Below are 14,248 nucleotides of genomic sequence, written 5' to 3'. Positions count from 1 at the left end.
AAGTCACGATTTAAAGAAACTCAAGAACAGCTGTGAAACAAAGTCATTGACATATATAAGTCTTGAAAGAGTTACAAAGCCATTTCTAAGGCTTTGGGAATCCAGTGAAGCACAGTGAGATCCATTATTCACAAATGGAGAAAACTTGGAACAGTGGTGAACCCCTCCCAGGAGTGACCAGCCTCACAACATTACTCCAAGAGCGTATTGATGATTCATTCAGGAGGTCACAAAGAACCCTGAACAACATCTAAAGAACTGCTGGCCTCACTTGCCTCAGTTAAGGTCAGAGTTCACGATTCAACAATAAGAAAGAGTCAGGACAAAAATGGAGAAAAAAAAGGAGAAACCCACTACTGACCATAAAGAACACAAAGGCTCACATTTATTTAAAAAAAACAAAACAAAACATGTTGATGAACCCAGAGACAAAACATATTCTGTAGTCCAACACAAAAGTTTTGGGAAGCTTTAAGTCCTGTTACATCTGCATTAAACTAACAGTATTTCATGAAAAGAACATGATAGATAATAGCCAAATGCACCAGCAACTCCTTCTCTGAGTGGCTTCAAAAAATAAATAAATAAATAAAATGAAGGTTTTGGAGGAAGCTTCATCAAAGTCAGGACTTAGGTATGCTTGAAAACCATCTGCAAAGAATAGTGGGCCCAAATTCCTCCACAGTGGTGTGAAAGACTCGCAGCCAGTTATCACAAGTGCATGATTGCAGTTCTTGCATCCAAGGGTGACAAAACCAGTTATTAGGCTGAGGGGGCAATTAGGATAGCTGTTTTCCCTCAATCATTATTTAAAAACTGCATTTTGTATTTACTCGAGTCACCCTTTTGCAGTTGGACAGCAGCAATTACTTTTTCACAGCACTGGAGCTCACACTTGGTTGAATTTTAATATAGAGTAAGTCTCCGTGTCCTGTCATCAATGAGATGTGAAAAACTGCAGCAAAAATGGAAATCAGAGAGTAAATAAGAGCCTAAAAATGAGTCAGTAAACAGTGACGTTATTGAACCTGTTTTAAAACGCTGAAGCTCGACCAAATTTGAAGCACAGCAAGCTCTACATCTATTTTGTCCTCAGTAGTACTTGTCCTCGTTTAATGACAGCCCTGACATCGAGGCTACAAAGGGTTACATCTATACAAGAAAGCACACCTAATACTGAACAATACTCATGTTTTTGTCGAGGAGAAGCTGGATTCAGGAAAGCTTCATAGCCAAACAGTTAAGTGAACAGGCCTTTAATGAGTGCATACAGATAAGACTGAAATCCAATCAGAGATTAAACAACCAGCCAGTGCACTCAGTGTAACAGTGGCTCCTAATCTGGAGGTCAGACCCCATTGGGTTGCATAATGATTAACAGGATAGAAGAGTAAAAGGACTGGCGGTCCGTTAGCTGCATTAGTGATAATGGAGTACTTCTGGTTGTTGTCAACATGAGAATAATGGATTTGTTTTAAAGATAATTCATAGATGAGCTCAGATTTGTTGAGTTGCAGATTTGTTACTTGTTTGTAAAGTGTTTATAAAGTTTGAAAGCTTTATCCATAACTTGGAGTATTCATCATTGTATTTCAGGCTGTGTGTGCTTTATTTATATGCACCCCATTTATTGTGACTTGTATCATCATTTAATAAGCATTAGATAAATAACTTTACATATGCATTGTTGTGTTGCCTCCAAACTTGTAAAGACAGCAGTATATTCAAAGTACTGAGATGAGAATTTAAAACACAGTACTGTGTCTTCATTGAGAAGAAAATAGGTCTTCAACTTTCAGATTTATCTAACACTCTAAATCTTGGAGATAACAGCCATTTTTAAGCCCTTCTGCAGTTGGCTGAGTCCTCTTTGTTTTTTTGGGACCATCTGTCTCTTTCATAACTACATATACAGCTTCAGCACCTGATAGTTTTTGACCCTCCACTGTGGACTGTGTTAGCTTTTCCCTCAGCAGCAGGCACAGTCTAGTCTAGGTTAATGCCCACCTCTTAATCTTAATCTCTCCTGCGTCTTTGCTCTGTGTTCCTCTCGCTTTGTCGTCTTCCTGCCTCCTAATACTCCAGTTATTTTCAGGCTGCTCAGGCTCAACCTATTTCTGGTGGGGTATTTATACACTCTCACAGGTGGGGATGGGGATTCAGAGATGACCATGCCACCAAACACTCCCTGCAACTTGTTCAGTGCCTGTCTGCCATGTCTGTAAACTATGCAAAGTGTATGCACACTCACGCATGCCAATCAGCTATGCATGATACTCCTGACAGCCTTGCACACTCCTCGGACACGCCCCGGTCGGGTGACACCGATCACTATGGGAACATAACACGGGCAGGCTCTCAGGTGTCACTCTTTCCAGTGGGGGCAGTAGGCTATATATCATCAAATGACCCGAGCAGGAAATTCAGCTGGCACCGACAGGGCCTTTCTATCTGTTTATAGACAAGACAAGGCAGGAGTGCCACAGGGCTCATACACACAGTCTCAGCTGCTGAGCAGGTTAAACTCAACTTGAACCTCAGAGACAAACGTGAGCCTCTGCTTTCATCAGCATACACCACATAGCAAGAGATAGAGTCAGATGCATGGGGAATAAACTGAAGAATGTGTATGCCTGAATAAGTGTGTGTGCGCATGTGTGTGCCAGATGTCACAGCTGTCCAAGTCAGATTAACGCTGATAGTCTCAGACAGCCAGCCGGGCCTGCACGGGAGAGTGTGAGAGCATGGATTCATGGATTTTCCATGCATCAGATGGGGAATGAAAGAATTTCAAAACACTCGCACAGGCTCGTTGTTAGCAGAGGTTTCTTTGGTTTGTGGAAAGTCACTCTCATGTTTTACACAACACGCACAAAAACCAAATTGTGACAATAGATCGACTGGATGTGGTAATGTGGTATTGGTCTCTAGTGCATGAAACAGTACTACAGTTTAAGGTTCAAAGCACATGGAAATCTACACACAACCATATTTTTAGTGAAATATTTAAACAAGTATTATTCTTGTTGACCATGTGATAAAATTTTAAAATGTGGGTCTATGTAGTGAACACAGCTATTGTTTATCTACAAAGTACAGTAAAATGTAAATTAAGTTATCAAAAATGTCTAAATATGTTTTTTGGAAGCTTCAATACTGGATGGCACCAGCCTGGTTGACAGATATCAGCCGGCAAATAAGACGACATTTGCTAATGTCAATGGCCGATTTATCTCTTGGTTTGCATACTTTAAAAAAAACGGATAGATAACTTTTTTTTATTGTTGTTACCCTGCTGGGTGGGTGGGTAACCAGTATGGACACCTAAATTTGTGAATACGATAACTTCAGAATTAGTTGTGTTGGAGTTTCAAATTGATAACATAGGGATATCTACTAGAAATCTCAGATGTATTCTAATCCTGCTGACCTCAAGGTCAGAGGTCAAATTTTCTGAAAATCTTGTGAACTCATGAATGAGGTGACGTAGGATTTTGAAATTGATGCCACAGGTATATCTGCTAGGAGGCTGAGGGGCAAAGGAATCTGCATAGATTTCTTTTTTTCATTGGTATAGTACTTAGTATAATTAACAAAAGAACAAAGAGGGGCAGCATGGCTGTGCTATGGTTAACTCTGTTGCCTCATAGCAACAAGGTCCTGGGTTTAAATCCACCATCTGGCCTTTCTGAGTAGAGTTTAGTAGGTTAATTGGTGATTCTAAATTGTCTGTCTCTCTGTTCCTGTGACAGACTGGGGATCTGTCCAGGGGCCCTATGGCAGCTAGGATAGACTCTAGCTCCTCTATGACCCTGATTTCTCATTACTGGCTACATGGTTTGGATCTTGTGGGAAAATTGAAAATTCTTTCATTATAAGTTGATATGTTCAATTTGTATTGGGTCTATTTTCACAAAGAAAAGCATCACCTCATTAAAATATGGATGGATGGATGTTAAACCCAGAATATAAGCTTGGGTGTAATATTGGTCTGACACTTCCTAATCATTTATTAAGTAATACTTGTGTAACAAGTGAGCTGGAATTACATGATGAAGTGCCTCTGAATTTGTATTTAACATAAATTGGGGGGGTTCACAAGATTACAGAACATTTATATTTGGAAAAAAAATAATATGTAGATTTAACTCAGGAGGTTTCCTGACAATTGCATCTTTAGCAAAGTGGCCCCAAATTATCATCATGTTTAGTCTTGACCTGTGAAACCCTGTCTTTTACCACCTAAATGGATTACAGCACATGATATTTTTCTCCTCCTCTGCTTCCTATGTGTCTGCTCTCTCATTCTTTCCATCTTTTCAGTTGTTAAAATAAAGGGTACTTTGGCCTACTTCTGCATCTCCCCTACCCATCTGCACATATACACACACACACACACCTCAGGGTTTAAGTGGTAGCTGCTGCTGCCATTCACGCAGGGTGAGCAGAACGATCCACTATGAGCGAGGGTCGAATTACTGTTACTGGCGCTGAAATACCTCCGAGGCCTTTGGCTTGGGTTTTTGTAGCTGACATGAATACATACAATACATAAAGCCCCAGTTCTTCTTTTGGCATCTTCTCTTTTCTCTTCTGCTTCAATATTTTTGAGCTCTCTATCAAAAACATGCACACTTACATTAGTCACTGTGTTTAATTGCTGCATTTATTTCAGTTTCAGCTCACATAACCAATCGTTAACCACCTCCACCTCCCACTCACTGTCTGTTTGCTGTCTCCTCCACACACACACACGCACACATGAACTATACAAAACACAAACAGTAGTCCTGCTCTCCCCTAAATACAGTACTCTACTCTGAGAGTAAATTATACATGGCCGTGCTCTAAATGTTTTACAGTCTTTAAAACACCTAACGAATACCAGCCTGCATTTAAAACCCTGTACTGAGGAGAGACTGCTCCTCTCTTCCTGATGTATCTTCAAAGAGCTGCTTTCATGTTAACACTTTTTTCTTCAAGGGTCAGTTTAGAGTTTAGGACTTAGCTAGGAGATGTTGTGTGTGAATGAGGGGCCTCACAAAGATAGAAATATAAGCTTTATGTGTGTGTTTCTCTGTGGGTGGGTGAGTGTAAGAGGGTGACACAGAGTGATGAAAGACAAGAAAAAGAAGTGGATGCCAGTGGGAAACATCTGTTCATCACTTATGTAACAATAAAGAAAAGTGATATTGTTTTCATAGCTACAGATGCACTGTGCTTGTGTGAGCTCTTCTTCAAGTACAATATGTGCAGTGGAACTAAAAAAGAGAAATTGAAATAAAATACGTTGTATTTTATTTCAATTTCTCTCTTTTTTTAATATAATACTTTGTAAATGGAGTTTGTATGTTCTCTCCATGTCTGCGTGGGTACTCTAGCATACTCCCACAACCCAATGTACTTGTATATGTACTTTGTGGGGTTAGGTTAATTAGTGGTGCCGGCCAATAAATTCAAATGTATTCTCAGTGATCAACTTTAATCTGGTATGTATCCTGTAATTTGCCACCAGTCTGTATATGTGAAAAGCAGAATCAGAGAGTGTGGGCCTGCATTTAACGGTTTGGGTGCTAACTGTAATCTCTGCTAATCTGGATTAAATGTCTAAACAGCATTGGTCTCTTCTCTTTCATTCATCTTTGGCCTCTGGTTACACAACTGCTCCTGAAAGCATGGCGTGCGGGTGCATTGGTGTGAGGGCGGTAAATCACCTCTGGTTTTCCTGATTCTCTCCTTTCCTACAGGATAGAGTCCAAATCAGAGCCTAGGTTAGAGGATTGAGGTTATCGCTGCGGCATATGGGAACATTTTGGATAAAATTGAAAGAGGACACTGAGCAGTGTGTCAGCGACATGGCGTCATTCTAATTTGGTTTCAGCTGATGAAAAAATGCTGGGGGAAGGGTGAGCAGGGAAGGAGCAGGTTCCTCTGTCAGGAAAACAGAGAGGCACAAATCCAGGGCCTGTGTAAGCATGTGTCCTGTGAGTAAATGCTTCACATATGGGCTGCAAATAATGATGGAAGAACCGCCAGGTGACGCCTTTCTCAGACAGAGAACTATGTTATTTATCGCCAAGGGGAAATTCAAATACCTAGGAGCTCATTTTAAAGAAACAATCATCCTTCCAGTCATAACCATAAAAGGATTAGATGTGTAAAATAATTTAAGAAATTGTGATAAAAACAGGAGGTGCAGTCCATCCAGGTTGATGCAGGAGGCAGAATGTGTACGAGTGTGAGATGATGTTTTAGGTGGCTCCACTTCCCAGAGAGTGTCCACTGTTGTCCATTATAGGTTTCAGTTTCTTCACCACAGTTTCATACAGGCCTAATGAACATATTTTATCGATTTTGCTGCAAATTTACAAAAAAATTCTCATCATTCGGGAGCCATTTAAATTTTCTCTCTAGCCCAAAACAGTTGAAGAACATGGTATTGTGACTCGTGCATGATAAAATCTACGTGGAGCTGATTTTTTTCTGTCTGTGTTCAGATAGCGTTATCTCATGAATGCCTTGTGCTACCATGATAAACCAAATATTCATGTAAAGCTCGTGTTCTCTTCTTTATGAAACCATTTGAATGAGAGTTATGATCATTTAAAAAGCACTTGTAAAAAAGTGAGTCCAGCCTTCTGCCAAGCAGAGAGTTGGCTTTTTCCACCAGCTTATCCAGCCGTCTCAGTGGGAAGAAGAGGCGGCTCTGTCTCTTCCTGTAGAGAGCATTGGTGTTCAGCGACCAGTCCAACTTGCCATCCAATAGGACCTGTCCTTGCCTTGTATGGAGACTGGCAGATAGGATGCTCTAGCTCTACTGAAATCAATCACCATCTCCTTGGTTTTAGTTGTGTTAAGTGGGAGGCAGCTCCTACTGCATCAGTCCCTGAAGGCCTCACCAAGGTTCCTGTATTAGTGCTCTTGTCCACTACTGATTCATGTCACAATAACAGTATTTTTGCATGTATTTAAAGTCCGCTGTTTATAGTGTTAACATGAATGGTGCTAAAACAGGCCACTGTGCGCCCGCTGTATCACACCTCACCGTCCCAGAGACACAGTTCACCAGCCTGACGAACTGAGGTCATACTAACAGTTTGTTACCCAGGACATCAGGAAGGGATCCACACCTAACCCCTCCAATATGAGAGGCTGGAGTTTGTCCAAAACACTAGAGAAATCAATACACTAGATTCTCACATGCATCCTGGCTCTCTAGGTGTGTGTAGGTCCTGTGCAGCATGTAAAGGACTGTATACAATGTGGTCCTGGTGACAAAAACTGGAGGGGTCCTGGACACAAAGCCTAGACTCATGAGGGGGAGGGCCAGACACTCCAGGGTCTTTATAATTTGGTAGGTTAAGGTAATATATTTTTCTCAACCGGTCAATATACTCTGAGCGCTGGTTTGAGAGAGGATGTTTTCCACTATTCCAGGACCACTTTCCTTTGGTTGCTTCAGGCTCCTCTTCAGTTCCCACTCCAGACACCTGAGCTTCTCCTTGTCCTCCTCTTCGAATGCCTGCTTTTTTTCTAGTTAAGGAGCTTTTTCATGATCCAGGATTTATTTATTTATTGGGAAAGCAGCCACATGTTTCTAACTGGAGCCACAGCATGCCTACAAAAGCTAATGTAGTCCCTGATGATGTCCATCCTGCTGTCCACATCTATGTTGTTATCCTGTGACTCCAGCAGCACACTCCAGTCTGTGCACTTGAAACACTCCCTAAGACACCCGTTAGCCTCCAGAGACAATTTCTTGAATGAGCGGGTGGTAACAGGCCGCCCCATTACACAGGGTTTATGTGTGGGCTGAAGAAAGACCAGATTGTGATCTGATCTGACAAGTGGTGGTAAAGCAGAGATATCATTCACATTAGCATCTTAATGCTAATCAGTGCTTGTTTATTCTAACTAAAGAGCTGAAAAATATTTGCTGATTAATTCTACCAACAGTAATAGAATACCAGTCTCTTTTTCTGTGTTATATAATGTTGTAAATAGAACATGTTGATGAGTTTTGGCCTGTTTTAACTGATCATACAGAACAATCCACAGGTGTTTTATTTATTCTGTGATATTTTAAAGAAATATTCACCCATTTTATGCAAAGAGCTGCACTCTATGTGTCCCCATCCACCACCTTTACATCTGTGTTTTCCTGTCCTTCTTCCACAGGCTGTAACCGGGAAGAGCTTTGGAGACAAGGACTTCCGCAGTGCGTTGGAGAACGGCATCCTGTTATGCGAGTAAGCCTGTGACCTCACTTCATATCACTTTTTGATGTCTCAAGCATCACCAACATGCACAAACTCCCATAAGACTCAATAAATCTCGGCCTCTCCTCCTCCTCTACACAGGCTCCTAAGTGCGATCAAACCAGGACTCGTCAAGAAGATCAACAGGCTGCCCACCCCCATCGCCGGGCTGGTAAGGAGACACTCTCCAGTGTGACACTGATCTCTGTAAATCACCCCTGTTCAAGTGATGAACTGACCGGCTGTTGCTGTCTCCTCCAGGATAACCTGTCAGTCTTTCTGCGTGGCTGCGAGGAGTTGGGCCTGAAGGGCGCCCAGCTGTTTGACCCAGGGGACCTGCAGGACACTTCCATACGAGCTAACCTCAAGTAAATGAGTGAATGTGCAAATGTGTGGTTTGTGTTTTTTTACAGTAGCAGAGTAACATGCAATAGTAATATTCTTCTCTCTTGTTAGGGACTCAGACTGCAACCGCAAACTAAAGAATGTGAGTTGTTATCATTTTTTTTCTTTCATTAGCTTGAGTATTAGTCTGTTTGGCATTTATAAATATACCCTAAACCCCCGTGGCTGTGTCTCTCAGGTGCTGAACACAGTGTACTGGTTGGGGAAAGCTGCCAGTGGCTGTGCTTCCTATAGTGGGCCTACTCTAAACCTCAAAGAGTTCGAGGGGCTTCTTGCTCAGATGAAGTTGGTGAGTGAAATCACAGCGAGGTACAGAAAGGGCAGATGGTGTGGGGGATGGACCTGTTAGTTTCCTGTCTTTGTTGGGGTGTCCGAGATGGGAAACAGGAGATGGGTTTGTTTTTGTTACACAACAACACCTGCAGACAGGATATGAAAAATTGTTCAGACTGGATCTGTGGACTCCATTGAATCAAGTCTGTTTAAATAAAATACCCTTTTCTAGTTTTTGCTTCTTAGACTTGACGACCCATAACTGAGCTTCTTCGTGCATTGCTCCTGCTTCACACAGTCGACTGCATATTAACCTGAGATACCATTAACTTGAGATCTGTGGACTCAGTGGTGTCTTTTAAAAACAGCTAAAAACTCATCTTTTTAAACTTGCTTTTGGTTGATTTTTGTTTTCATGTTTTAGCTTTACAAATACAAATACAATTTTACTTACTTAATTTACTTAACCTGATGTGTGTGCAGGAGAGCGAGGAAGGAGGGGACAGTTCACAGAAGCGCAGTGTTAGAGACAGCGGTTATGACTGCTGGGACTCTGAGAGGAGTGAGTCCCTTTCTCCACCACGGCACACTCGAGACAACTCCCTAGACAGGTGAGACACATCTGTCAACACTCCTGAACATGCTGTATAATTTGCTGTTGCAGGCACAAGGGTATTTAAAATGGACCTATTATGCTATTCCTAATTTCCTAACGATGGCAGATGCTTATATTAGGCATGGCCAAAGTTTATAATAAAAAGGTCAGTGTATGTATAAGTAATCCCTGCGAGGCTGTTGCTCAGGTTTCAGACTGCTGTCGTTTTTCGCTTTGTTCTGTATGATGTCACAGAGAAAGAACGGGTTCCCTTCCCACCAGGTGTTCACACCTTATTTTTAAATGGAGGTGGGGGCATGGATCTAAATATGGACAAAAGTAATGGTCCATCTACACATCACACCTACAAGAGCTGCTCAGCCCGCAGAAACCCATGTCATGAAGCATCCGGCACACAGTTTTTGTTCTGATGTTAGAGTGTATCAGAAGAGAGCACTGCACTGCTTTTATCTTTGCCAGGCCAACTCTGGGCCCCAAGCCTTATGTTTGACACCCCTGGTCTACCCTGAATTGCACAGCTTTTGACCTCCATTTGTGTTCAAACAAGTGTCCCATCAGTGACTTCAGTTACATCATGTCTAATGTATTCTGGTATGTGTCCTTTTGTTCTTGCCAGTCTGGATTCCTTTGGCTCACGCTCGCAGCACAGCCCTTCTCCCGACGTCGTGAATCGAGGAAACAGCGACGGTCAGTTCTGATGAAATGCCTCTGAAGTGGATCCTGTTTTTATATTTTCAGAGAGCTGTTTGCTTCTCACCACTTCTACTGTGTCAAGCCTTTGTTGCTAAGCTGATGGCCTGCATAGCTCCCAAATGACTCTCAAAGGAAAACTGCAAAAGTGTAGATACCCAAATACTCAACTACAGCATTCCTTTAAATACAAATCCGGCTCATCTAGAATTAGACTCACTGCTGTTCGACAGCATGCTGGTTGTTTAACCTTCATATAGTGCGACTGGTCAGACTGGCTGAGGGCAACAGCTGAATATCACAGCCTGTGTGTGTGTGTGCGTGCATGTATGTGTGTGTTTTGGATCCCAGATGCAGCAGCTGTTGGTCTCAGTAGCAGTCTCTAGAGGTTTGGACCTGTGAAAAGACACAGGCTGAGGTTAACATCCTGCCTGTCACACGCCGTGTGTGTGTGTGATGGAGGGAGGGGGTATCGCAGACATCCTGTTTGTGTCTTTTATGTCGACACTATAATGTACCGTATGCTCAGCAGGGTTACAAGAAAAACACTACCCCCAAACCACAAATAGCCTTATTCCCTACATTTCCTTTAGGTCACGGAGGTAGGAGTAGAAAGGACTTTGTGATGTTGCTATAAATTGATAAAATGCTTAAAAGTATCTATAATCATCATGTCACAAGTAATAAAAAAATACGGTGTTACTGTTTCTTTGGCAACATTTAGAAAGAACATTTACACAAAGGATTACCATGTGATCTGTGTCTGAGTGCTTCAGCTGGGTAATGACATCTCATCCGTGGGTGTTTGCACCTGGTATAAATAATTGGTACTAATCTCATTATCTTGATCCTGCACTTATTGTGGTTGTTAATGTGCAAATTAGTTATCTAGAGCCTGTCGAACTTGTTGACAAACAGGATTCATGCCAAAGGGGATTGTCACTGCCTTCAGTCACTTTTTGTGAATGAAGGATGGTTGGGCTGGTGGGAGATATTTGCTGTCAGGGCTTTGAGGCAGAAGGCATTCCTTTCTTTGATGTTATTTTCAGTTTTCAGTTGCAGTTTGGTTAGATTTGAGAAATAGCTCTGCTCGGGCAAGTTTAGGAAAAGATGGTTTGCGTTGAAATACACCCTTTTAACAACATTAACCACATCTTAGATTCCAGTCTGGGAGGCAAACTCCTGCTATGTAAGAATCTGATGAGTCTTTTTTAAGCTACCAGGAGGAACTGAAGTGGCCTTTAAAATGTATTGGCTGCATTTAAATGTCGTTTCTCTTCTCCTGATAAGAGTCAACTACAGATTGCATCTCAGTGTCAGTGAAAACTGGGTCCTGTATGTCTCTATGTGTTATATCGAAGGCCTAATTTGAAGTAACTGCACGACCTTCAGCATTATTTTCTCTGTAATGCTCTGTTGCTCTTTGTTGCCCAGGGCGAGGCAGCGACTCGGAGGCCGATGCCCCCAACAGGAAGCCAGATGTGCGGAAGGACGACATGTTGGCCAGAAGGACTTCCAGCAAAGAAGCAAGAAGTTCTGTCCCCTTTAACCAGTTTCTTCCTAACCGAACCAACGCCACCTCCTACGTCCCAACTCCACGGCGAAAACCACATACGGAAGAGAGAGAGCAGCGGAGGTAATGAGCAACATATTAAAAATAAATTATTTGGCTTTAAATGATTTCCAAAGCAATACAAGTGTCACAGTGGAAAAACAAAAACCGAGGTGAAAAAAGAGGTAAAAACACAAAAAACACAAATGTGCTTTTTTTAATCTTCCTGCCATTCCTCAGTCAGCCACAAGCTACTGCAGATCAATGCAAAAAAATTACACTCCTCCACAAAACCTCCAAGACTGTCACTTGGGCACCTGAGAACAATGGGGAAAAACAGGAAGAGGAAGTGGTCACCCAGGAAGTGTTGCAGCAGAGGAGGATGCAGAAGCTGGAGAAGGCGGGAATTAAAGTTCTACCTGCTGTCGTTCGCTACAGCAGGTCAGGGAGGATGGGCATGAGAACTCCTGCCTCTGCTGTGGTGGAGAAATGGTTTTGTTTACATGCACTAACATGAACTTCTGATGGTAGAAACAGGTGCTCTGGATGAACCTTTGGCTTAGTGATGCTGTCTGCCTGTAACTGTCTTGCTACTTTAAGGAGAATGTTTGTGTGATAGCCCACTAATGTCTGTTGTGACTGTGAACTAACTGATTTGTCATTGCTGGTTTTATGGAGAAGAGACATATAGGAGCAGTTAAGCCATGTCACTTTTTGTTGTGATAGAGGTTTCAGCTGACGGGAATTCTGTGTGGTTGTGTCATGTGTCATTGTGTTTCTAAAACACATAAAGACACATCTGACTACTGACCTGGACTAACAACCGTTTGGGCGCATGTCAATCAAAACCCCCACATTACTATCCTCTGAAACTGCCTCGCTGCACTACCCCGTTTCTAACCCCAGCCCTCCCGAAACGGAGGAAAAGGAACCGAGGTCACCATCTCCGAACATCATCCTCCGCCGTGATAACGACTTTTTGAGCTCCCAGAAGTCTGCGTGGGATTCCCCCTCTGACGGGGAAGAGGAAGCAGCGGTGCGGAAAGTTCCAGATGTCCGGAAGGATGACTTGGCGTCCAGGCGAGCTCATCGTGGCACAGTCGCACCCAAAGTGCACCAGTTCATCCCTCCTCCTTTATGTACCGATAAAGACAGAGAGCGCTGGGAGGGCATCAGACGAGCCTCGCAGCAAATGCTTCAGGGGAAGGAGATCAGGTTAGCAAAGTGTGGTGTTGTTTTGACTCCATTTCCTCTCGCTCACCTCTAAACATTCTTCTCACTCTTTGTTTCTTTGCCTGTTGCGGTCACTTGTGGTTTGATGTGTTGCGCTCCACTTTGATGTGTGCCGTGTGATGCTGCTGTACTGGCTCTGTGGTTGGACAGTGAGAAGGAGGCGGTTGCTGACATCATTACACGCAAAGACAACCCCTTCCTAAACTCTCCTTCTTGCCACGAGGAAGAGGAGGATGAGGAGGACGAGGGACACGAGGGGAAGGTTAAAGCGATGCCTAATAAGCAGAAGGACGACCTGGCTCGTAGACGGGCTCAGAGTAGGCCCCTCCCTCACAGGGACGGCCCGGTCAGCTTTGTGTCTTCCTCCATGAGCCAGGCAGATATGCAGAAGTGGGAGAGACTCAGGATGAGTGAACCAAGGTGCCCAAAACACACACAGTCTGTTTCAGCAAACACGCAAGACAATGCATGTAAATGCTGCTATATGCAAAGTGTGTGATCTTTAAGAGGTGACAAGAGAATGGGTGGTGTGGGTGGGTGTGTTTCTTGTTTTATTTTAGTCTTCATCAGATCAGCAAACTATTTATTGGTAAGCAGTTCTCATATAAAGAAGTGTTTAATTCCTTTTTTAGCTGAAGCAATATAGATTCAGTTTGTGTCAGCCACTTTAAACCCCCCAGCAGGGTGTGACACAGAAGAGTATCACGTCTGGTGTTTTAATGAGATGCTTTCTATAGAATTTAAAAAGGCAGAAAAGTGAATATTCAGCTATCTAAAACCCAAATAACAAAAACATAAGTGAAATTATAACTTTAGAATAAATAATTGTTGTAAAAAACAACAACACGTACAGCCCGTTAAACAGCCAGAGGAAAATTCAGAGATTTTGTTTCAGACTTGATTGTTAAATGAGATAATAAATGAGATAGGTGTGAGTTTTAAAAATAGTTTTAAAAAGTTTCAGAGTAGCTTTGTTTCACTTCAGCTTTTTATTGTATAAAATGTTTTGTTACAGTTTATCTTTTATTAGTTTCAGTGTCACTTTGATTATTTTAGTTGATAAGGGGATTTGTCAGGACAAGAAGTTCAGAACAGGTATTGTAGTACAAACCTTGTGTTGTAGACGTCATAGTCTCAATAAGCATATGTAACAAAGCCTCCTCTGAAGACATATTTCTATAATTTTTTTTTTTTGGCACAATAGCATTTCTGTTTGTTTTC

At 42.3% G+C, this 14,248-nt stretch overlaps 1 protein-coding gene across 1 annotated transcript in view; it reads left to right on the top strand.

The window, feature by feature from the left end:
* The window catches only part of LOC146385770 (uncharacterized), a 32,642-nt gene that overhangs the window by 1,631 nt on the left and 16,763 nt on the right, over positions 1 to 14,248 (top strand). Inside the window, exons 2-12 of the mRNA XM_084931697.1 lie at positions 8,179 to 8,249; positions 8,361 to 8,430; positions 8,520 to 8,626; positions 8,715 to 8,745; positions 8,842 to 8,952; positions 9,420 to 9,547; positions 10,169 to 10,239; positions 11,677 to 11,878; positions 12,035 to 12,235; positions 12,701 to 13,009; positions 13,178 to 13,447. Of these exons, the coding sequence (XP_084787823.1) occupies positions 8,179 to 8,249; positions 8,361 to 8,430; positions 8,520 to 8,626; positions 8,715 to 8,745; positions 8,842 to 8,952; positions 9,420 to 9,547; positions 10,169 to 10,239; positions 11,677 to 11,878; positions 12,035 to 12,235; positions 12,701 to 13,009; positions 13,178 to 13,447 (1,571 nt within the window). The remainder of the gene's footprint in view (positions 1 to 8,178; positions 8,250 to 8,360; positions 8,431 to 8,519; positions 8,627 to 8,714; positions 8,746 to 8,841; positions 8,953 to 9,419; positions 9,548 to 10,168; positions 10,240 to 11,676; positions 11,879 to 12,034; positions 12,236 to 12,700; positions 13,010 to 13,177; positions 13,448 to 14,248) is intronic.

The sequence above is a fragment of the Perissodus microlepis genome, chromosome 6 (assembly GCF_051167445.1).
Source record: "Perissodus microlepis isolate ML-2025 ecotype Zambia chromosome 6, ASM5116744v1, whole genome shotgun sequence".
Taxonomy (NCBI): domain Eukaryota; kingdom Metazoa; phylum Chordata; class Actinopteri; order Cichliformes; family Cichlidae; genus Perissodus; species Perissodus microlepis.
The sequence above is the reverse complement of the archived record's forward strand: the minus strand, read 5'-3'. Positions and strand labels throughout refer to the sequence as shown.